General features: G+C 39.2%; 2 protein-coding genes across 2 annotated transcripts; one reads left to right on the plus strand and one right to left on the minus strand.

Annotated features, from left to right (window-relative positions):
• Positions 1 to 2,947: 2,947 nt before the first annotated feature.
• LOC112189478 (uncharacterized protein PFB0765w-like) lies at positions 2,948 to 4,122 on the minus strand. The gene is made up of 2 exons (XM_024328816.2): positions 3,979 to 4,122; positions 2,948 to 3,613 (listed from the first exon to the last, which is right to left on the minus strand). The coding sequence occupies exon 2, from the start codon at positions 3,557 to 3,559 to the stop codon at positions 3,053 to 3,055; it is 507 nt and encodes a 168-aa protein (XP_024184584.1). The 5' UTR covers positions 3,560 to 3,613; positions 3,979 to 4,122; the 3' UTR covers positions 2,948 to 3,052.
• Positions 4,123 to 18,565: 14,443 nt separating this feature from the next.
• On the plus strand, positions 18,566 to 20,047 carry LOC112189748. The gene is made up of 6 exons (XM_024329093.2): positions 18,566 to 18,677; positions 18,783 to 18,851; positions 18,939 to 19,079; positions 19,159 to 19,232; positions 19,299 to 19,436; positions 19,789 to 20,047. Exons 2-5 carry the CDS (start codon positions 18,804 to 18,806, stop codon positions 19,432 to 19,434), a joined length of 399 nt encoding a protein of 132 aa, XP_024184861.1. The 5' UTR covers positions 18,566 to 18,677; positions 18,783 to 18,803; the 3' UTR covers positions 19,435 to 19,436; positions 19,789 to 20,047.
• The last annotated feature ends 5,582 nt before the right edge of the window (positions 20,048 to 25,629 follow it).

Below are 25,629 nucleotides of genomic sequence, written 5' to 3' on the forward strand. Positions count from 1 at the left end.
TTTATGTGTATGTATGATTTTAAATTGAATTATGTTGATATTTTGGTGAGGGATTCTAATGGGAGCACCATTTTGGTGCCTTATTGTCGTGGGAGTAGTAGTTCTACTTCTGCAACAACATCTTTGGAAGATGTTTCATGTGCTTCTTCATGTTTGTCAGTGGGTTCAAGTAATATTATTGATGCGAGTGAATACTTGGGGTGTTATAGGCCAGAGGCTCCAAAGAGTTATCTCACTCATGAGTGGCAGGGCTTTATAATGCATGAGGATCAAAAGTTCGAGGGGGGGGGGGGTGTTAGAATTTAGGGAAAAGTTGATCAAGTATGCTATTGAAACTGGTTTTCTTTTCAAGTACACACGGAATACCTCAAGTCGTGTTATTGCAGAGTGTGCTAAGAGATATTTTGATGGTTGTCAATGGTCTATTCGTGCTTTGAAGAACAAGGTGAATGGCTTTTTCTACATAAAGAAGTTGAATAATGTTCACACATGCAAAGGAGTTCTTAGGCAGCAAAAGAGTAAGCTTTTGGGTCTCATGTTGTGAAATCGGAGATTGCTAATGAGTTGAAGTCCAATCCTCAACTCAAGCCTAAAGAGATTGTGTCTCGTTTCAAGTATTCTTTTGGTTTAAATGTGTCTTATAGGACTGCTTGGTATGGGAAGGAGTTGGCTAGAAAAGCTGTCCATGGTCATGATGGTGACTCATATTCTCAGCTGCTTTGATATCGTGATGCTATTTTATCTAGTAATCCGGGCTCTTATTGCATATTGGAAACTGATCATTTAAGTAATCGTTTCGAATGTTTCTTCATTTGTTTTTATGGTTGCATTGAGGGCTTTAAGTCATGCATTCTGCTTCTGTTCGTGGAGGCTACTCATTTGAAGAGTAAGTATAAGGGATACATGCTCTTGCTACCGGAAAGAATGGAAACCAAGGTATGTTTTATTTTGTGCTCTCTGTTCTGTGCTCAGTATCTTGGATGGTAGCTTTATATACCTGTGATAGTATATATCTATGCCTGTAATAGTATCTTTGTGTACTTATAGCAGTAGCTTTTAAAGGGTCAGTAGCTTCTATTTCAGTTTCCACTTTCAAATACTAATTCTTTGTTTTATCTTTTTTTGCAGAGTTCTTCCCCTTTGCATTTGCAGTTGTAGATTCTGAAAATCATGCGAATTGGGATTGGCTTTTGATCATCTATATAACATCTTGTCTCCGCAAGGTAGAAATGTGACTTTTGTTATTGATCAACACAGCAAACTGTTGACTGCTGTTGCTAGGGTATTTCCAGATTCTCCTCATTCATACTGCTACTATAACCTTAAGAAGAATGTTAGAGGTGTGTATCGAAAGCAATCTGGAAATTATTTTGTTGACAAGATTGTGGAGGAATTTATGAAAGTTGCTTATTCACCTACATTAGCAAGCTATAACTTCAACTTGCACAACTTAAAGAAAGAAGGTGGTCCGTCTATTGAAGAGTTTCTGCGATCTTTGTCATTGGAAAAGTGGTGCAATGCATTTTTCAAAGGAAACAGGTATGGTGAAATGGCAAATAGTGTTACCGAGTCATTTAACAATTGGACTAGAGATTTGCGTGTGCTTCCTATATTTGAGATGTTTGAAGGCTTAAGGGTTAAGGTTGTGGAGAATATGTCTGAGAGGAAGGTTGCATGCAAGAGGTGGACCACTATTTTGTGTCCGCCAATGGAGACTTTGTTGAAGAAATCAATGGATATTGGGCGGCATTAGGCTGTTAGTATGTCTAGTGAGACTGTTTTTGAAGTTCATTCATATAAATCAGTGGCGGTTGATCTTGGGAACAGTACTTGCTCTTGCCGTCAATGGCAAATTAATTCATTCCCATGTTCACATGCTCTTGCTGCAATCCAAAAGGTTGGAGTGGAACCTGTGTATAGTTATATTGAGCCGTTTTACACCTGTCAAAGCTACATGGATTCTTACGCGTATGGTATTCATCCTATACCAAATATGGAGAAGTTTTATGAAGTTGCAGCTAGTTCAACTTCTATTGTTAAGCCTCCATTGGTTAGGAGGCCATCCAACCGGCCAAAATCTGTTCGAATGAAGTCTGCAGCAAAAGGAGGCACGAGGAGGCGTATCAAGTGTGGCCGGTGTGGTGAGTTGGGGCGCCACAACAAGATAACGTGTACTGCACCAATCTGAAAGCTGGTAGTAGTACATGAACAGATGGAGTATCTTTTTACAACATTGACAGTAGTTTTCTATAACAATTTGAGTATCTTTTTATACCATTTGGAGTAGCTATTGCTATACTGTCATTCTTTTACAGAGCATAGCTTTTACTTGTTTTGGCAACTGTAAATGAACATAGTATCTTTATACAACATTAACAGTATCTTTTGATCACCTTTGCAGTATCTATTTATATGATTGAGAGTATCTTTTGATCAACTTTGTCTAATGATTTCGACATAAATTTCAAAACAAACCTGGAAATGGACATTAAAGAAGAAAACTAAAGCTGAAAGTAACAAAATAGACATCAATTTCCATCCAATATTAAAGCTGAAAATTAAACATAAAGCTACTGTTAACAATTCGTAAAGCCACTGTCAGTACTTCAAAATACTACTGTCAGCCCGACATCATTTTCCATCAAATATCAAAGCTGGAAATTAAACAACATTAAGGTACTGTCCACACATGAAAAATCTACTTTCATAGCTACAAAAACCTACTGTCAGCACTACATAAAGCTACTATTTCCGATTATCATCTAATGCCTCTTGCCGCTCCTTGTTCTTTTAGTGGTATACGTGAACTCCTTGTCTTCAGTAGCCTTCCTTTTTTTGTTCTTGATTCTATCCACCATTGAATTTCTCTTTACAGGTTGCTTCTTCCCTTTCTTAATCTTTTTAATGGGTTCTTCTTCTTCATCAGGTTCTTCTTCAGCAACAGCTTTTTTCACCATTTCCCTTGTCCTTGATTGTTTCTTTGCTTCCTGTTTTGGAGAAGACCTGCCTCTTTTATCTTTTCTTGCTGCTGTGTGCTTCTTTCTGGTTGTTCTCACTTCAGGTTCTTCTTCTTTGTCTTCATTATCGTCTCCACCATCTTCACCATCAGCTCCTTCTCCACCCTCTTCCTCACCATCTTCACCATCCTCACCATCACTTTTACTGTTTTTATATCATCTTTCCGTAAATCCTCTTGAGAATCCAACATATCCTTCTCCAGTAGCTTTCTTTCCATTTCCAGCAATTCATTTTTCAGATTGTGTATCGTTTCTCTCTGCTGCTCAATGACGTCCTCCAAGTTCTTTTTTTCCTTCTCAATGGTTGTAAAAACTTTCCACTTCTTCAACAATTTGTTCTGCAAGATCTGTATCTTCCTTGTTGCTATATTGTCTTCCTCAAAGGCTTTGTCCAACATCTCCCAATATCTATCATTCTGCCTTGCTAGCTTTTCATTCTCTTCGGTCAACTTCTTCAGCAAGTCTTGAGTTTTCTGGTTTTCTTCTTGTGAGAGACTTGTCTGAGTTGTTGCTTCTTCCAACGAGTCTATTATGTCCTTCATTCTCTTTTGACTTTCAGCTTCTTCTTTTCGTCGCTCTTGGGTGGTTTTCTTGTGCTGTATCAAAAAAAAAAAATCACATTAGAAAGCTAGTGAGGTGGTTATTAAAACATACTAACATAGCTATACAAGGATACAAACTTGCTGAGAATTAATTACATGAAACTTAAAGTTTCTTAGCTACTGATTTGAATACAAAAACTACACAAATGATTAAAGAAAGCTACTAACATAATCATACGAATCTACTAACTCGTCCATAAAACTGAAAGCTTATGAAATTTTAAAAAAACTACTGATGAGCTTAAAAGAAGCTACTCAAACAGTTACAGAAAACTACTAAAATTTTCAAATAAAATTACTTGGTTATAGATCACATAGGCAGAGAAAGCTACTGAAAATCAACAAAGAAAGATACTTACCCAATCTCCAAAAGTTGGAGTTACAAAGTCTTCCTCCCTCAGCTCTTCGTTTGATTCTTCTTATGCAACTCCTCTGTTTCTTCCTCTGATGTCATGTATTGCCACTTCCAAGTCTTCCTCTGTCAGCTTTCAGTCAAACATTTCCTTTTTTCATCAAACAAAGTACACACAATGTTAAAGACTAGAACAATATATTTCTAAATTGATTTCTTATTACAAATTTATTCTTTAATTTTCTTTCTTTGCCTCTATCTGCTCATTGGTTAGTTTCTCCATTTCTTTGTGCAGCTCAGGGAGTGACCATCTTATGAAATTTGGCGACCCTAATTCATTTCTCTTGATTGCTCCTCCCATCTTTGTCTTCTCAGCTAACCAATACTGTTACACAACAATGAGAAAAACATTAATTTTGAGGGCTAAATCTACTGATTTGTTAATGAAAGGACTAAATATTGCTTAGTCCTTAAATTTTTGCCCTAAAAATACTTCAGTCCCTGGCCTTTTAATTTCACACGTTTAGTCTCTGTACTCTAAAATTTCGGACCAATAGGTCCTTGCCGTTACTTTCCATCCAACATGTCGGTAAAATCGATGATGTGGCAATTTTTTGGGGCCAAAATGTCTATTCTACCCTCACTTTTTTATTTAATTTATATTTTTTCTCTGTTTTTTTTTCCTTTTCTGTTTTATATTCTTCCAGCCCCATGAAACCTCCACCGTCTCCTCCTCCACCCCTATGGCATCCTATGCGGCGTCCCCTACACCGCCCTCCCCATTCGCCACCTGCATCAGCACCTCTATAAACAAAGAAAACACGAACATAATATCAACCTTATCAATTCACCACTCAACTTTCAATCGAACAATCATGCTTTAATAGTCAGAGAGATTTCAACCAAACTCAGTTCAGTTAATTCCAATTATCACTCCACAAGTCTGAGCAAAGAACTGAATTACTGTGGTTGGAAGAGAAAGCTCGGTTCATTTCCGGCCACGCTCAGTTTGCATCCACTTCAGAAAGTCCAGAATTAAGCATCACTGAACGCCAAATTTTCTCTAGGACAAACATTAGCTTCGAAATCAAACCCAAAAGACCAGAAAAGCTGTTGTGGACGGTGAACTCCGACAAAGCCGATAACACCCAAAACATCAATTCCATCAAAACTCAACTATAATCAAAATCAAGCACATCAATGTGCAGAGCATGAAGAGTAGATGAATTTTCTCACCTTATGCACTACCGATTTCGGCCGGAGTTGCAGGAAAAAGCCTAGAAACCTTCGAAGAATTTCGGCATGGATTTTCGCTCCAGGGTCGACGGACGACCAAACCAAATCCAAAGGGACGTCGACGACGTCGAGGTGGTTCTAACGCTAAACCATCCCTAACCCCACCGGCCGATGTTGGTCGTCTTCTCCCCAGATCAGATCATCTTCTCTCTCGGCCTCGATTTCGAGTTCTAATTGGACCTCCAAATAGCTGCTCCACCATAGAGTACTCCTCCGCCGACGCCGTTTGGAGTTTGGTGGTGTTTGGCTAAGGCTTCTGGAGTTTGGTGCGTGGTTCAGGTGAGGCGTGTGAAGAAAAGAGATGGATTAAGGAGGCAGAGGAGAAGAGATAAACAGAATAAAAAATAAAAAAAACAAACAAACAAACAGAAAAAGAGAAAAGAAAAAAGAATAAATAATAATAAAAAATTTATTAAAAAAAGTGAGGGTAGAATAGACATTTTGGCCCCAAAAAATTGCCACGTCATCGATTTAACCGAGATTTTGGATGGAAAGTAACGGCAAGGACCTATTGGTCCGAAATTTTAGAGTACAGGGACTAAATGTGTGAAATTAGAAGGCCAGGGACTGAATTGTTTTTAGGGCAAAATTTCAAGGACTAAACAGTATTTAGTCCTTAATGAAACTAACAGTAATGGTTACTTACCATGATTAGCGGCAAACAACCTGACAAATTGACATCTTTGTCTTCCTACTTCTTACTTAGACCATTGTGCAGATGGTTTAATACCAAGGTTGCCCATGAATATCGTCGCTAAGAATTCCATTCGGTGCCAATTTCTACCAACTTCCAGGACAATGTAGAACCTGAGGTGCAGAACAAGAAGGATACGAACAAATTCATGACGATTGAAGGCCACCTCACTTGGGACTTGATTCTTTGGGTCTTTCAAAGATTCGGCAAGTGCACTATCGATCATCGTTTTTGTCACTTTCTTTGCATCTCCAAAATACTTGTCGATCATCTGATTCTTTGTTGGCTTCTGGTGGTGCTTGTTTAGCTCGAATGTGACTCATTCCAATCGCATTCCAAGGCAGATAGCTACATCTTCACGAGTTATTTTGTGTATCATTTCCCCAAGTAGAAATCCGTTATGATTGACGTTGTATGTCTTGACCATTCTATGAATATCCTCATCTACTTTTTTGCATTCATTGTCTTTTAAAAATTCGTGATGGAAGACATAAATGCTCTCCCAGAATGGTGTCATATTCAACCTCAACATTACATCTGGACTGATCATCCTTTTGTAGGTTTCATCTTCTCATTGAATGATTGTAGACTTGCTCTATACTGTGGTATTCTGTCTCTATGTTCAGCCATTTTTCCTTCTGCAAGTAGATACAAACAAAGCTACTAAGGCTACAAAAGCAAAGCTACTGAGGCTACAAAAGATTCTCACAAAAACAACAAAAAAGCTATGAAATGTTACTGCAAAAGACTATGAAACCTACTAGCACCCAGCACAAAATCTACTACCATAAATTGTCAAACCCACTAGCACCCAATACAAAATCTACTACAATAAACTATGAAACCTACTAGCAACAAACAAAGCTACTAAAGGCTACAAAAGATACAAAAACAACAAAAAAGCTATGAAATGTTACTGCAAAAGACTATGAAACCTACTAGCAACCAACACAAAATCTACTATCATAAACTATGAAACCAACTAGCAACAAACACAAAATCTACTATCATTAACTATGAAACCTACTAGCGACCAACAAAGCTACTAAGGCTATGGAGAGAAAGCTATGAAATGTTACTACCAAAGAGAAAGCAACTGCGACAGAAAGAAAGAGCCGACGGAAAAACTACTGAAATGTAGCTGCTAAGAGAAAAAGTTATTGAGAGGCTACTGAGAGAGCATTGCTGACGGAGAAGCTACTGAGAAAGAGGCGCCGCCGACGGAGAAGCTACTGAGAGAGGCGCCGCTCCGTCGAGAGAGAGAGAGAGAGAGAGGCGGTTTCTGATTTCAAATGACCTAGAACATGAATTGGGTCTGTTTAGATACCAGTGGCAGGGCTGTAATTTCTATTATTTTTAATGTTTAATATTTAACACCATTTCTAACCTAATGGCCTTATGAGAACAAGAAATATTTGGTGGCCTTAAAACTAAAGAAACATTCAAATATGCACTTAGCTGTAATTTTTTCAAAACACACACACACACACATATATATATATATATATATATATATATATATCACCAAAAATAGCAAAGCAATTGAGAACCACGCCTCACCTGTAGTGGATTTAGTTAGCAAAGTCCCTAGGTTCTTATAATTGATGCACTGCCAAATCATAGAACTATATATCGAAGTTGCATAATTGATCTGTAAACTAAAATTTGAATCGAGTGGTATATGAAGCTACCACCTTTCGCTTTTCCATCATTTCTGATTGGGTGCGACTGCGACTATTCCTCAAGCCTACATTGAATTTCTTGACATGTGATAAGCTAGTGAACAAGACTTAGGATCTATCTGTCCCTTGTGAGAAAGAGATAAATCAAAAAGAGAAATTCGAAGAGAGAGATCTGAGAGAGAGAGAGAGAGAGCAGATGGAAAACCTTGAATTAAGAGAATATTGAAATTTGTGGAAAGCTATTAAGAAAAATTCACACGGATATATGTGTGAACCTAAATATTTATCAAAGATAATGTATCAAATATAAATAAATTTATTAAATATTATATAGTTAATTTGTTTTTGTTTTATTTTAAAACAAAATTCATACGGAGCTTTGTATGTCAATTCTATTTATACGGATGTCCGTGTGAACTTCTGACACATGTACAGAAAAAAAAAAACTTTCACACTGATATTTGTGTATCACCATAATTTATACGGAAATCCATGTGAGTTTCATACGAAAATCTGTGTGAAATTTTGTGGACCCACTTTTACAATATATTTCACACAGATGACTGTGTGAATATAATTTTCACACAGATATCTGTGTGTATTGCAGGTTTTTCACACAGATTTCTATCTTTGTGAATATTTGTGTGAACCATATCTGTGTGCATTTGCTAGTTTTCTAGAGTGTCTGTGGAGACTTTTAGCTTGAGTGAATTGAAAGAACACTTTATCGACATACATGGTATGATAAGAGTTCGGATTTCAAATCTAGGTTTCTGAAGTAAGCAAAAAACTAAAAAAGGACCCTAATCAGTGGTAAATATGAGATATAATTTTTTTTTTTTTGGAGAAACGAGAATACTTCTATTGAACATCGAAACAAACATGACAATAAGTCAATCACAGTCTGGAAATAAGCCCTTAACTAGTAACATACTCCCCAAAACCCCCAATGAAAATAGTCAAATTACAAAGAACACGAATAGGGTAAAGCCGACCACAACCATACTAAAAAAGAAACCCCCCAACTGCGTTAAACAAAATAGTAAAACCATTGAATAAACAGAGAACCCCACCTCTGACCTGTCACTATCAGAGAAGAGGAAACCATCATCACCGCCATGTTAATGACCTACCCAACATGTACAAACTTATTAAAACAAAATACAACTTAAAACAGAAAAACCTAAGCCCATAGGTAAGAGCCTGATGGCAAAAGTCTAGCCCAACATTCAGCAACCTACGTAGCAAGGAAGATGAATTGTAGCCAAACCCAGCACCTCCAAACTTGAAACACTGCTGGTCAGTGTAACGTACCGCACAATAACTCATGTGTACTCTATCGAACCACCAAGTCTATCAGACCCAATCCAAAATCGACTATGCGACAACCTATCTCCATGTCAGATCTCCAAACATCTCTAGTCAAAACTAGCGAGAGAGATTGCGGTCGTACGAGCCCACTCCGACGACCATAGCTTCCTCCACCAGCCAACCACATAAAACCTGTTCTTGCCAGCGACCACCCATGAATGACAACCTGACTATTCCACTACCAAATGTCCCCTCCACTGGACTTCCAACCTCATTACACACCGAAGGCATAAAGGACCTGTCTGACTGCACCGACAGAGCGCCAACGTGGCCAAAGACCAATACTGACAAGGATGGGCTGCCGAATGAGAGAGATGAAGGGAAAAAATGAAACCCTATTCAGGGTTTTTAGGAAAGAGAACGGAGAGAAAGTAAAAGCCCATACTTTTTTTTCCCCAAGAATATCTGAGATATCATTTGAATGCAATTATGTGCAGTAGGTAGTTTGACTAAATTGTCTATATCATGTTGGTGAACTATGGCCGATTGGGTAACACTGTAGAGATCACACGTTATAATATAGAAGTTCTTCACATATTAACAAGCTCCAATGGAAAATCAAACTTAAGGTTTTTTTTAACTCTTTGCCACCAAAATTTAGTCATCCTAACTTTTTACTTGTTAATGCTCAGAATACCGCCACAAGATGTCGGCTTCCAATAATGTGGACAAAGGTCCAATCTTCCAATATGTTGTGAGTTCACAAAGTCCCACTATTTGTCAAGAGAAATACAATAGCATCAAGAGAGGAGACCGCGGTTGGTGGTCTTCACTCCTCTGATGATATAGTTAGACAATGTATTTATATTAACAGAGTAGCGGTTGATAGCTATTAAATGTGTAATGAATGAAGAGAGAGAGAAGTGGACCTCTTATAGGTGAAATTGTGAGTTACCGTAGTCTTGTTTTCGATGTGGGACTGATATGCTTCAATCTGATGGATTTTGGTCCTCTGCAGGGGTGACTTTGGGCGGCGCGTTGAGGTGTGTTTCGGCCTGAGGCTGGTTTGTCAATGAAGATTGGCTTGCTGTGTTCCTGGGGGTCACACCGTCAAGGCTATTATGACAATGTGAGATGGCCTAATGTGAGTACTGATTATGGCCGATAATGCCATGTATGTACAAGTCCCCAGTCAAGAGGGATTTCTTAGTTGGGGAGTTATTACCACTAAGGCGAAACCTTAGGTTACATATAGAGTGTAATCAACGCGAATGCGCTGTCAACCATGAATTTTTTCTGAGCGGACGCTTTTGCCCTTTCGGGTGGGCCCATGTTAGGTCATCCAGGAAGTCCCCCACTCCCTGGCTAAGAAAGACCTTCGTTTGGTTGGATAAGTGTTTGGTGAGGGGAGCTCTATGACAGCTTGAGGCAGCAGGAAGCAATCCCGCTGCGGGTAGCAATCCTGCTCCTTTGGTGCCTTAGTGCCGGGAGTTTATCGACCTGATCAATGATTGCCATGGGTTATGTTGACTTGTCCCTTCCTCTTTCCTGGAAGAGAAAACTTCACTGCACTGTCTTGTAAAGGTCAGTGTACCAATAGTAGGTGGGGGTGTCCATTGCTGGATGTTCCTCCGTTAAGTATGAATTGTGTCGGTTACTATAATCATGTTGTTTGGTGGAGGAGTTTCTCAATTTATTTACCGAATTTATGGTTGAGTTCAGCTACGGACATTGGAGATTGTTAGCGGAAAACTAACTTTACTGGCGGTAGATAGTAGTTGTCAGCAGAGAGCGAAGCTTTGTAATAGAGGTTTGTTAACGAGAAATGGAAGAAGTGTAGCGGTAACATGATTTGTTGGCGCTACACAAGTTTTGTTAACTGTGAACAAGCTCTGTTATCAGCCAAGAAAGCATGTTAGTGGTGTTTAGAATTTTGAATTCACGCGAAGATTCAGAGTGATCTTCTAACAAGGTTAAGGGACGCGTGGGAGCCACTGATTGGATTGGCGTGTGCAGGCATGTAGCTTCGTATCAGTTGTCGTTTCACCATAAATGCGGTGTTATGATTATGTGGGTTTACCGAGACGACGTCTCGATTAACCAGTGTAATTATAATGTAGTGGGGCATGTGGCTCGATCTTGTGAGGTGGTTATTTTGGAGCAATAATGGAGATTTGTCGGAGGAATTTGTATTTAAGGGGGAAACGAGGCCGAGTTTTCCTCACTTTGCCCTATTATGCAAACACTTCTTCATCTTTTTCGCTGAGATAGATTATTAGGGGGAGAAACAGAGATCGAGTGGAAAAGCAAAGATCGAGTGAAAAAGCAGAGATCGTTTTTTGCTTGCCTTGTTTTGTTGTTCTTCTTCAATTCTTTGCTTTGCCAAATTTGAGGTATGGATTCTTTTATGAGATTATATTTTTCTGGCTGAATGTGTTTCTTTGAGAATGTGCGTGCCTCGTTGGGGTTGTAGATATATGTTTGTAGTTTGATGTATGTTGTATCCAAGGGTCTGCGAATTTTGTGTTTTCTGGGCTTTTGTTAGTTTTTATTTTTTTCCTGGGTTTGAACGATTGTGTTCTTGAGTGACTTCTTGTGACTAATAGTGTAGGGAAGGTTTAGATCTAACTTGACTGCTAACTTCTAGGTTAGAGAGTTTGTGGGGCATGCCGGCTCAAGTAGCAAGGACTTGGCATCTGACGTGTCGTCACTTAATTCGTCGGAGTGGGAATTTATTGACTCGTTGCATCATTTTGCTTCTGCAGGAGGTAGGTTCAAAGAGCCGCTAGACTTAGTTCCGCTACAGACCATTTCTTCGCAATGAGTGGAGTCGCAGCAAAGTGAAGAACACACGAGATTGTCCTCCAAAGGGAAGAGGCTGTATCGTCTGATACTAGCGAGGGTAGTGTCGGTGTTTTGGGTCAAAGTGACGACAAAGTTGAGGTTGAAGAAGTTGACGGCGATTGAGGATTGGCAGGGTTTGTGGGTTGAGGGTTGACGGATTGGTTTGTCTGGTCGTCAACGCCATTTCCACTACCGCTAGCCATGGTAGATTATAGTGGAGTAATCTTTAGTTCAAATATTCCCACATACAGCGCCAATGTTAATACTCATAATACCTCCACAATGTGTCGGCTTCCGATAACGTGGACAGGGGTCCAATATTTCGATATGTTTTGAGTTCACAAAGTCCTGCTATCTGTCAAGAGAAATACAACGGCATCAAGAATGGAGACCACGGTTGGCGGTCTTCACTCCTCCGATGCTAAAGTTAGACAATGTATTTATATTGACAGAGTAGCGGTTGGTAACTATTAAATGCGTAATGAATGAAAAGAGAGAAGTAGACCTTTTATAGGTGAAATGGTGAGTTACCTTATTCTTGTTTTCTATGTGGGACTGATATGCTTCAATATGATTGCTTTTGGTCCTTTCTGCAGGGGTGACTTTGGGAGGCTCATGGTGGCGCGTTGAGGTGTGTTTCAGCCTGAGGCTGGTTTGTTTGCGAAGATTGGCTTATTGTGTTCCCGGGGGTCACAACGTCAAAGCCATTCTGACAATGTGAGATGGCCTAATGTGAGTGCTTATTATGATCGTTAATGTACATTACTCAAGCATCCAATTCATGCCTAGCAATAAGGTACAATCTTGAAGCTTTGTGACCAGAAAAATTAGGTACAAATACAAGCACATTGTCACCAAGCTTGACCACTCAACGTCTTGGAAGCCAATTGATCAATAAATTGGTCTTCTTGTTTCTCTAATACATAAATTAAAAACTAGAATTAAAGGAGTGAAAAATATTCGCACCTGTCAACATTCTTCATTAATAGGCCAACAACGAACGAAAGATAGAAATTTGAGTTATTGTAATTCCTAACCATCTTGTTAAAGTCTATGGTATGCAGTTTCAGAGTTTGTGACAAGAATATTTAGAATCATATATTAAACACGTATCATAATTCAAATATATACAATACATCAGTCTAGTGTATGTAGTAAACACTAAATTATTTCTCTAATTTATATAACAAATGTTTTATATTAGGTCCTTGACCCAAAGCACTAAAATTGGCCAAAATTATCCCACTTACCCCAGCAACAAATTTTTATTCTCACTAACCCAATCTAAATAAAATAACAAATGTCGTCAACCTAATTAACAAACTACATCGACTGCCATGCTACTCCTCTCTCTCTCTCTGGATTCCGAACCCGACGCCTCCGAGCCCAGCTTGCTCCATGACAGAGGCTCCGATGCAGGAGAGTACCAGAATGGTTGGAAAACGACTAGATAAACAGTTACCTGGAGGTGATTCTGGACGTCGCTCCCGGGCTCATCGACGACGCTAAGTCGTCGTTGCTGCTCCGTGAGAGAGGTCACTTCAGTTCGACTCGCAACTTCATCGAGAAGAACATCACCGACTTCATTGAGACCGATCTCCACCACTCGATCCGAGGGCCTGATTTGGCGAGGACCTCATCTCCGTTTTGCAGAACCACCAATCGCTGTCGTTTCAGCCTCGGGCTCGGGCGACTTGTCACGGCGATAGAAGATTTGTTTCGGTGACCGACTGGAGTCCAATTTGATTCAGGCCTCGTCTCCTTTTTTTTTTTTTTTTTTTCTAAATGGGGGCAGAAGGCTTTAGGTTGAAGTCGAATTCGATCAGCCCTTGTCTTTTTTTTTAATGGGGCCAGAAGTCCCAGAAAGAAAGGAAAAAAGAAAAAAAAAGTTTTATTGAGGGGCAATAGACATCTATTGCCCCCCAATAGACGTCTGATTAAAGTCTATTATGGGTAATAAATGTTTTGAATTGATGTAATTTCCTCATTTTTTTCCTTGATCAAAGTTTTATTTGTCTAATTATGCGGAGATTAGTTCTCATTCCTGTGACCGAAAGTTCTATTGGGGGGCAATAGACGTCTATTAGGGGGCAATACAGGTCCATTCAAGGGGCCAATAAACCTCTTCAACCCCATATGAGATCTTTGACAACCTCTTTGGAGACTTCCGCTGAAGTTTCATAAACCTTTATTGCCCCCCAATACAGGTTTATTGAGGGGCAATAAAGGTCTAATTGGGGGCAATAAATTTTTTCGGCGACTTATGAGATCTCCGATGACCTCTGATGAGGTTTTCAGAGAAGTCCTATGGGCGGCGATCGATGACCGGATTCCAGCGATAGTTGGCCGGGTTCCAGAGACCGATGACAGAAATCCGCCGGCCGGTGATCGGACTCCGGCGAAGTCTCCTATGGCTTCTCTCTCTTCCATTCTCTCTCTCTCTCTCTCTCTCTCTCTCTCTATGTAACAGAGGGATGAGGGTAAAATAGTCTCAAAAAAAAAAAAAAAAAAAACATAATTGGGTATTAGGAAATACCTTATTAGAGTCTTTGTGGGTAAAGAAGAATAGAAAAAAACTTAATGAGATAAGTGAGAAAAAAATCCCTAGAATTAGGGTAAATGGACAGAAACCCTTTTGTTTTTTTATGGGGAAATTACTATTCACACCCTATACTCTGGGTGTGTCGACAGTTTAGTCCATAACATTTTAATTTTAACAGATAACTCCCCAAACATTCAAATTTCACACAATTTGGTCCAAAATGACCATTTTACCCCTCACTTCCTTTTTTTTTTATATATATATTTCTTCTCTCTCTCTTTTTGTTATTTTTTTTGCTTTTCCCTCGGCTCAAAACGAGAGCTCTGCTCTCCCCTCTCTCTCTCTCTCTCTCTCTCTCTTCTCGCCAACTCACCTGAGCCTCCCTCGTCGTCTCGCAGCCAATCCGACCATTCCACCCTCCATTTCCATCGAATTTCATCAAATTAAGAGCCTTTAACGAAAACCCACCTCCAAACTCACCACCATTATATATCCAATCCCCAATCCGGGTCGGACTCCATGTCATCCATGAGATGAAACAAAACCCACGACGAGGAGGAAGACCGACCCGGGTACCTAGAAGCCCGCTGCTTCTCAGCACGGTACCGCTTGCGGAGCTTCTTCATCTTATGACGGCACTGCAACGCGGTCTTGGGCGGCAAGGATGGAGCCGCGGAAGCCTTGGCGGCGGCGACGTGGTCCTTGAAGATAAAGGAGAGCATGCAGAGAGAGAGATGAGAGACAGACATCTGGCTTCTGCAAACAGAGAGAAAAGAGGATTCAGTTTGATCTGTTTGGTTTTGCAGGTAAGACTTGATTTCGATTTCGATTTCGATTTATGAATTCATGGATGAATTATCAACTGAATTAGATTTGGAGCGAGAAGGGAAGTTGATTATGTGGAATTGGGGATTTGAGGGTTGGCCCGATGAATCCGGGTCAGGAAGAACAAGCGCGAAGTTCAACAAACGAAGAGGTCTTGGCTCAGTCCTAGCAGGAATTTCTTGATGGGTCGCCCAATCCTGTGGTTATGGAGAAAATGGTATATGCTATTTTTGATTTCTTGCTCTATCTGTCTTAATTTGTGATTTTTTTTTCCTCTGGGTTTTGTAATTTAGGGATTTTGGGATTGTTTGATCGTGGGTTGTTGTTTTTGCATTTGATTTTGGTTGTGGGATTTAATTTTTGTGACTGGCTTTCAGTTGCTGAAGGAATGGGGGAAGTGAAAGGGGTGACATGTAGTGCGAGTTGGTGGTGTTGAAATTGTTGCAATATTATCTTATTTGGCTAGTGCTGAATGATGCATGCTATGTTAGCTTGAAGGTGAACTGTGATTTTGATCTCAATGAATGTAGTTGAAACTGGAAGTACAGGGGAGTGTAGCAGAGACCAGGGAGAAAATGGGCGGCGGAGATTCGTGACCAGCGTCGCGTGGTTCGGGTTTGGCTCGGGACGTTCCAGACGGAGGAGGAGGCAGCCGGGGCTTATGACATAGAGGCGATCAAGTTCCGAGGAGAGAGCAGAGCCGTCTTTCTGAGCAGAGAGAGAGAGTGAGAGAGAAGCAGAAAAATAAAAAAGAGAGAGAAGAATTATATATAAAAGAAAAAAAAAAAAGTGAGGGGTAAAATGGTCATTTTGGACCAAATTGTGTGAAATTTGAATGTTTGGGGAGTTATCTGTTAAAATTAAAATGTTAGGGACTAAACTGTCGACGCACCCAAAGTACAGGGGGGGGCCAGTAATTTCCCCTTTTTTTATTCATTTGTTCAAAATATTAATGAAGTCAAAGTTCATGGTGCAAGCTAATCTAATTAGCGGACAGAGACTTGTTGTTGATTGATATTTTGCTGTTTATTTATTTTTAGCCCCTATTTATATTCACCAAGTTCAATTGGCGCTAACGATTTAATTTAACTACCACTTAGCAGTACCATGTTGTAGTCAATGACTACATAGTAATAGCTATCATGTATGTTAATTAAAAGCCATGTTTTCGTTTTCTCCTCTGACTCTGTCACGAGAGGACTTGCTTCGGCGACTAGCTAACCCTATCGGCGGCGTCACACCTCAGACCGACAAGGCTAGGTTCCCCTTCTTCTCTGGTCACCCCTTGAGCAACAGTGTTCCTTCACCTTGTGGCTCCTTTTCGTTTGTCTTTGGCCTCCTTGTGTTGGTCGAAGTTCTTGTTCCATGGCAGGAGACTGGTGGGTATCATGTTCGGGGACTCGGTGCTATGTCTGACTGTGAGGACAAGGATGGTGGCGCTGTTTCTGATCTGGCCCTTGTATGTATGCTCGATGGTGATGGTCGGTGTGAGTATTGCGGCGTTGGTAGACTAGTTTCTCAATCGTCTGCTAGGAGCGGCGGTGCAGGCTAGAAGTCAGATGATGATGGTGATGGTGGTTCGGAGTGGGGCCGGAGTTTATCCTCAGTCCGGGACCGAATTTTAGGCACGACGGGCTCTCTGTATTCCTCATCAATGATAGGCGGGGGTTCTCCTTTTCGTCCATATGGCAGTGTCAGCGACGGCAAGGGAAGAAACAGCTCAGCTAGGGTTTGCCTTGGTTGGGCTTTTTGGTCTTTGTTACTAATGGCTTGGTCTGCTAGGGTTTTGGTAGTAAGGGCCTGGTCTCTTTGGGCTCATAGCATTGTTAGATTTTTGTTCATTATTGTAGCAGTGGATTCACATCCACTTTCATGAAAGGATGTTGGGCCTATTTTTTTTCTTTTGTTGAGTAGGAAAGATCAACAGGGAAACTAGATGCTCTGTTGTTTCTTTTAATTCTCTTCGGAGCTCTAAGGTTTCCTTGTTTTGAGCTTCATCTAAAAAGGTGGGTGTGTTAGGGGTGTGTTAAGTAGTATGCTTCTAGGAGGGGTCTGCTAGTGTAGTGCGCTCTATGTAATGGTTTCTTCTGACGACCCTTTGGGTAAGCCGTTATTGTATTGCTTGCTGAACTTCATAATAGTATGTCCTTTTCAACTAAAAAAAAAAAAAAACTGATCTGAATGAGGTCATTCTGTTATTGGGAAAATTTCACAAACAGTATACCAAGTAAATGCCACTAATAAAACTTATACATAATTTTTCAAACCGATCATTTTAGTACACGAAATCTGAATACTGACCCACTATCCATACATGACGTTAATGACGCAGTTAACTTTATGTCATTTTTCATTTGTCAAGGGGTAGTTTAGTGCTCTTTCACTCTTACTCTTCTTGTTGGTCAGAAAAAAAATTCTTCTCTCTCTGACTCTGTCTCTCTTTCCACACACCAAAACCCAGAAAACTCTATGACTCCGGCGACCACTGCATCTCCTCCACCTTCCAAATCCACACCCATCAAACTCAACGGGTCGGGAAGAGGCAGTACTCGACGGAGACCGCGATGACTCCGGCGGCAGAGTAGATGGTGGAGACGCAGTCGTGGTGGTGGTGATGCCTCATTTGGATTGGGTCAAGATTATGTTCTCTTGCAAGTCCGCCACATAATTGACCACCCCACTGAGCAAGATGTCAATGTGACTATACAAAAGTAGAGGGCGTCAACCACGGGGTGGGTTTCCATACCGGAGAACTTGTCCCCGTTGAAAGAGTATATTACAACTCCGAGAGAAAGATACATGACAAGTAACAACACAACTTGTCTGATGATGGAGCTGGTCTAGGACTGTGGCTTAGGGACCTGGGCCGTCTTTGGCTTCAGGTCACGCATGACGGCCATGGCTGGGGCGGTCTTGCATCGCTGGAGAATGGTGGGTTTGCGGGTCGGGGCATTCCGGGGTCCGGAAGATGAGGAAGCCGATGACGAGGGATGTGGGTCGTGGACATATGGGTGAGAGAGAGAGAGAGGGGTGGCCAGAGTAAGAGAGAAATAGATGGGTGGCCAGAGCAAGAGATAAGGATAGACCAATTTACCCCTTAAATTATGTCAGGTGGCAAAGGTTTTCACAGCGTTAGTGACAGTGTGTATACAAAGTGGGTCGGGCTCAGGAGTCCGTGTATCAAAATGATCCGTTTGTAAAATTATATATAAGTTTTATTAGTAATCTTTACTTAGTGTACTGTTTGTGAAATTTTTCCTTCTGTTATTGGGTCGTGAGCAGTAAATTGTCATGTTTACCAAAAACTATAAAATTTTAAATACATCTGGCGCAACCACTTCAAGGTAGGGCCTACAATGTAATCGCCACTAGGGTCCTCGTATAAATAGCTCACCCAAGTGTGAAATTTTTTTGAACGGACAAAAGACTCCCGCGTAGTTTTGAATTAAGCTCCGGCATCGGCATCGTCATCGTCGTCTTCTTCACCGGAATCACTCCGGCCGAGATTGAAGGTACGCTTTCATTTTTACGCTTAGCTAATTTACCGATCAGTTAAAGTTACCACAAGACTTCTATTATTGTAATGGATTTCTTGACTGGTTGCTCCGTTTGCTTAGTTGAAAAACCTAATCGATACGATGGAGAGCGAAGGAATTGAATCGAACAGAAAACGCATGAAGCCTGATGTATGTGATCACCGAACGATCTTCGATTTTAATTGTGCTTCGGATTTAGTGAATTAGTGTTTGAAATCCGGTTGATTTGGTTATCAGAGTCGCGAGGAAGGAGACGGAGCTGTCTCAGACTCGGAGATGGCGCAGAGGGAAGAGTTCGGGATGAGTGTGGCAGGATCTGAAGAGGTGGAGCTTTCGATCAGTCAGATCCTTGGAAAGATTGACCGGTTCACTGAGATGGTGAGCGTTTTCGGTTCTTGTGGATCTACGGTTTTGATTTGTGGAGTTTCGTGTGATGTTTTGGAAGTTTTTTTTGTAGATATCGGAGCTGCTTGATTCGGGGAAGGCGGTGTTCAAGAAGATCAGCGATGATTATGAGGAGCGATTGATTATGTGAGTTTTGAAAAATAGTGACCGGAAGGTGTTTGTGTTTATGCCTGACTGAAATTTTGTGTGCAGGATTCACAAGGAGCAAATGGAGAAATGGCAGGAGGAGATCAGAGAGTTGCGCGCGATTGATGCTTCGAATGAGGAGGCTAGTGCTGTGCTGCATAATGCTACATATCTGCTTCAGAATCCTCATGTTGATTCTTGAAGGTAACACTTATATTTGCTAGTCGTGTGTTCATTTTTACTGCATATGTAACTTACCCTGCAAATTGAGACTCCCGATGTTGATTATGTTATGTATGGCTGGCGCAATAAGTCCATGGATATAGTTTAGCTTGGGTCTGATAGATTTTGATGGTTTACCTTTATTCCCAAAGGAAAGTCGTTAGGATTGTTAACAATGAACTAATTTCAACAGAGAGTACATACCAGTTTGAGCACTTTAGAAGTGAGCTTTGTTTCTTTCCCTGAAATCGTTCCAGCTGTTTTAGTCATAAAGAAGTATGGACAATCACTAAGCGTATAATTGGTTGGAACTAATTCAGATACTACCATGCAGGTTTCCAAGCCAAAGAGTTCGAGGATTTTCATTCTGATAATTTCAAATGGAAGGCCCCTGTTGCCATTGATGTAGGGAAGTTACAACCTAAAAATGCAATGCTAAGTATTTTAGTTCAACTAATTGCTGCCTTCTCATGTATAAACTAATTTCTATCTTGCTCTGATAAACATGTTCTAATTGCATGTGTTGGCATTCATCCAAGATTTACCTCTGTAAGAGACGTGTTCAGTAAATACAGATGAAATGGTTTCATTCATCTGAGAATTGTTGGTGTATGGATTTGATTACACGTAGTTGATGTTTGCATAATGGGGAATGATAGTAAAAAAAACAAGCAACTTCTTATTTTCCTTGGCAGTTGAAATGGGAAAGAATCAAGTTGGTATTGACAGGCATGTATAAGCAAGCAGTTTCTTTGATCTGCCTATAGATATATTCCCTGCCATACATGCATGATTAGAGAAAAGAGGAATGTATTGTAAGAGTGAAATAATGTTTATAATTAAGAACATTGAAATTTGTAATTATTTACAGAATTCTACATTATGTTGGCAATATAGTTAAGATCCTATTTACTTATTTAGTAATTAACATGATCAACGTCCTTCTCTAGTAGATGGTACGTACAACCCCTTGGTAGGGGTTTAAAAATTAAATCGACTCTTTGTTGCAAGCTCCATTGTTGGTGGATCTATTTTATTTACTGTCATCTGGGTTAATCCTTCACCTTGTCGTTACCGGAATCTGGGCCACCCCTGCAGCGTGTCTCCTTTGAACAACCTCTGTCATAATTGTTGCTTGGTGGAGGCATGCAGGGGTTTTTTCCCCGACATGATGGCTGGTCTGGTTTCAAGGCGCCATATTTAAGTTGGTTGGCATTGGCAGTGTCAATACAGAGCGAGCACACCAAGAGAGCGATGATGCAGTATGTGAATGCCTTGAACATGGCCATTTCTTCAACAAAACAAAGTCTACTGAATTAGACTTGGATAATGAGAAATCTGGGACTGTGAGAGATCGGATGAGGGGTTTTAATTGATGAATATTATGGGATTAAGAAAGTTGCTATTCTTTTCATGGCTCAAAAAGAAGGATATATAAGAGGCACGGAACCTCCTTGCCGTAGAAAATTGCTATTTGTATGTCCCTATGAGCGAACGTTAGGCACCGTACACACTTGTTTGATTATATGTCCCTATGAGGATAAACGTCAGTGTTTGATTATGGCTGTAGCTCAGCAATTAATTAATTTCGAAATGAATTTACGGTGAGTTACAATCTCCTTGAATTGATCAAATTTAAAAGGACTTGTTAGCTAGATTCAAAATTCTTTCATCATTTCGTGTTACATTATTTTTTCATATTATTAAGTTCACAAATTGTTAGGTTATGTCATAAATTCAACGCAAAACCAATGATTTTTCATGAAACATCCGAAAATAAAAACTCATGCCAACAAGTCTTGAAAAACACTTTTAACTATAACTCCTCAAATCTATTTCACCTTCAGGCCATATGATTTGATGGAAAAAAAAAAAAACAAAAAACTAGCATACATACAAGTTAACGAAACATTTTCTTTGGTCTACCTATAGACTCAAAGCAATGCGATCTCTGCATTTTCGATTCCTTCCATCTCCACCTCTATGTTCGTCCTTTGGTTTTGAATCTTTTATCTGGTAACATTTAAGGGCTCTTTGCGTATCATTGGAGTTGTCTTTCTAGTTCATCATGATCCATTTGTCACTTTTCATGACAACAATCTCAACACTCAACATTTAAAAAAAAAAAAAAATGGTATCCCAACTGTCTAAGATTTATGTGTGTTTATTATGTTCTCTAAGTTTTTTTTTTTTTTAATTTTAAATTTTAAATTTTTTTACTACCAGGGCCAAGGCAAACCTATAACCTCAAGTCCTCAACCCAACAGGACTTACGAAACTGGCCAGTGTCCCAGCCCAGTCCATTGGTATGGAATTATGCAGGACATTTTCTAGATTGCCCACCAAATGAAAGATTGTTGGTAGAGGGGATAGAACTTGTGTGGGTTTACACCTCAAGTCCGCCCTTGCCGACTGAACCAACTCTCATTGGCGAATAAATATTTCCTTAAGTGTATAAAATTTTGTAAATTAAGATTTAGTTATTTTTTTAACGGGTCTTAATAGGTATTAATGATTAGCACGAAACTTAATAGTTCGGCTTCGGTTTTAGCATTCTCCACATGTTAGGTCTACAGTTTGTTATCATATTCCACGATAAATCTATGAAACGAACTTCTTCATGAAGCATCCAAAAATAAAAACCCATGCCAACAAATCTTGGAAAACTCTTCTAACTATAACTCCTCAACTCTACTTCACCTTCAGGCCATAAGATTTGATGGAAACAGAAAGAAAAAAAAAAAACTAGTATACAAGGTAACGAGTTAGACCCAAAAATTTTCTTTGGTCTGCCTGGCTAATGGCTATAGACTCAGAGCAATGCTTGATCAGACTTTAGAGAAAAATGTATAACGTATAGTACGATTTTTTTTTTTCGATAGATCGATAATGTATAGTAGGATTGTAGGAATGTTCTACCTCGATCTTAGAAAGAATATTGAATTATATATTTAAAGAACTTTACACTGCGTTGAACCCTTATGTAGTCCGATGGATATATGAACTAACACCAACATCCTTCTAAACTCTAAAAGCTACGTACACCCCTTGCTATGGGCTTGAAACTCAATTGATGGCACTTTTATAGTAAGTGAGTTCTTTGGTGGTTCTCAACCTTTCCACTTCTTAGCTTTATTTTTGTTAATTTGCGGCCACTCTCACCCCTGCAGCGTCTCTTTTGAACAACCTCTTTCATGACCGTTGCTCGGAGGAGGCATGCAGTTTTTCCCAGCAAGACATACCGGCGAGTCAGGTTTCAGAGCACCATTACCAAGTTCATTAGCGTTTGTGGTTTCAAAGCATAGCGAGCATATCAAGAGAGCGACGATGCATAAAGGACCTGGAGAATGAGAATTAGAGAAGAGACGGGATGAGAGGAGGTGTTGGTGATGGGATTGAGAAAGTAGCTATTTACTGTGTTTGTGTAAGCCTATTACAAGACATATTACACAAATAGAACTTGAAATGTTATTTTGATATGTTTTTTATTATTATTAAACAGTACGTCCTTGTTGTGTAAACCTTTGAATTGAAAACAATTAACGTTAATACAGTAGCTTTTGAGGCCAAATTAGAAATTTGTTGTAACTATATGTTAGATTGTTCTGTCCAAAATTCTCATCACGATTAAGTGTACGTTCTTATAGCTCATTGGAAAATAAAAACCCAACCAAATAATCTGCGTTCAACAACCTTTTAACTAATATCAGCTGGACCCTCACATGTCTTTAATTACCATCTCGTTTCTTTTATTCTTTGTATTATTGTCATACATGAAGGAACGAACATATCCATGGCAAAAAGATACGTGCAAATGTGTCGGCGCCATTATGTTGCAGGGACATGAATGTTTTAGGAAATGATATTTTGAGGTTATCAATCTAATAAAAACTGAAAGTGAGGTATGGAATTGTCAAATTAATAAGCTTAAATTCAGGTATGGTTTGTGACGTTTTCCCTTTAACTATAACTATAAATCTATAATTCCTCAACTCTACTTCCTTTTGAATATCGTAACAAGCCATACGAAAGACAATCATCTCATAAAGCAACTCAAATTTTGCTCTCCTTAATTAAATGGCAAGAAACATTCGAAGTTAATTACTAGTGTGCATATGAAAATGGAGTAGTACTTTCTCAGCAGTTATTATACATTAAAATCCCAAGGGTGCGGTTATTGTCACCCTACCATTTTCTTAGTTCACCCTACAAACAATTGAATTATTGAAAGACTATATTATCCAAGTGCAAAATGACTAATAAGTACATTAATTTTCTAAAATCCAAATATGTAAGAAAAAAATAAATATATAAGTAATTAATTAGACACAAAGACTACCTAATTTCTCATTGGATAACATTAATCTTTATATTCTCCACCCAAATTTGAATTTATTACAATATTACTATTTTTTTGTCTTTTTATTGTCTCATCATCGTTAATTCGTTATTCAATTCACAAAACCATTACCTTTAACTTAATCAAAATCTTTGCAATATTCTTTGTGAACACTGAAAGTAAAAATTTAAAACGCGAAGAAAAAAAAATCAATCTCTTCTTCATTAATCATAGTTGTAAATTTACTAATTTTTTTACATAAATTGAAATAGTGAACATTGAAATTGAAAGAAATAATTAAAAAAATGGGAGTAAATCATATTATGATTTTATTATGAAACTTTAATATTTTTTTTATGAGTATAAATTAAATGAGAGATTTTCGCTAAAAATATTTATTTTTTAATTGGATATGTCATATAAGGATATTCTTGAAAAGAGAAATGAGTTAAATAAGTAAATTTAATAATTAAAATTAAAATATAGGGTGTAATGAGCAAGTATGATGAACAAAGAAAATGATTGGGGAATCAAAAGAATTGCTGACATGAACCAAGCCATGCTTGCCAAAGCTAGTTGGAGGATTTTTCAAGGTGATACTGGCCTTTGGAGCTCCATCTACAAAGCGAAATATCTTGCCAATTGCTTTATTACTGACAGAAATTATAGAACCCCCTCTGGAAGCTCTAGCACTTGGAGAGGTGTGGTTCATGGATCAGATTTACTCCGTAATGGCCTTGTCTGGAGGGTTGGAGATGGAAGAACTAAAAAAATTCTAGACATACGTATGGATTGGTAAGCTTCCTCTTTTTAATGTAGCCCTGCCTAATGCTCATATTGATATGAATGCTCTTGTTTGCTCTTTTTGGGGTAACAATGGTTGGAATACGAATTTACTATCTCTATGTTTACCTCAAAGTATTATTCATGAAATTCTTTGTGTTCCCCTGGCTTTGATGGTTGTGGAGCTGATATGCAAATTTGGGGTTACACTACTAATGGATGTTTTACTGTGAAATCAGCCTATAGTAGTGTTTTTAACCCTATGGAACATAATCGATTCCAATGGAAATTCATTTGGGGAATGAACATTCCTCCCAAATTAAAAACCTTTTTATGGACAATTGTTCATGGTAGACTTCTTACAAATGTCCAGAGAGTTAGAAGAGGGTCTACTTAAAATGATAAGTGTCATGCTTGTACAAGGAGCCAAGAAACTCTTATGCATCTATTTAGGGACTGCCCTAAAGCTATCACCATATGGGAGTCTCTCAATTGGCCTACCACTATCAAAAATGCTTTTCCATTGGATTGGCTTGGATGGCTTGCTGCAAATCTTCATTGCCTTATCTTCTACACTGAAAATTTAAGATGGTGCATTATCTTTGTTTTCACTTGTTGGTACTTATGGAAGTGGAGAAATAAGGTAGTTTTTGAGGATAATTTCTAGCTGCCTACCAATGCTACTCAACTCATTGTTAATGCTGCAAATGAATGGATGAATGCTCAAGCTCAACTCTCCAGGTTAGATAGTTATTGTCTTAATATCCTTTCTTGGTTGAAACCTCCAATCGGATTTTTGAAACTTAATGTGGATGGCACTAGATCCAATCAATTTGGGTTTGTTGGAGCTGGTGGGGTAATTAGAGATCACAATGGAGATTGGTTGTCTGGCTTCAACATAAACTTGGGGGTTGGCCAAATCATCAATGCTGAAGCTAGGGGGATGCTTTCTGGGTTGAAACTTGCTTATGACCTGAATATCAGAAAGCTTGAAGTAAAATCTGACTTAGCTATCTTTGTTAAGTTGTTGATTGATGGTTGTCCTATATCTCA

The sequence above is a fragment of the Rosa chinensis genome, chromosome 2 (genome assembly GCF_002994745.2).
Source record: "Rosa chinensis cultivar Old Blush chromosome 2, RchiOBHm-V2, whole genome shotgun sequence".
Classification (NCBI taxonomy): Eukaryota; Viridiplantae; Streptophyta; class Magnoliopsida; order Rosales; family Rosaceae; genus Rosa; species Rosa chinensis.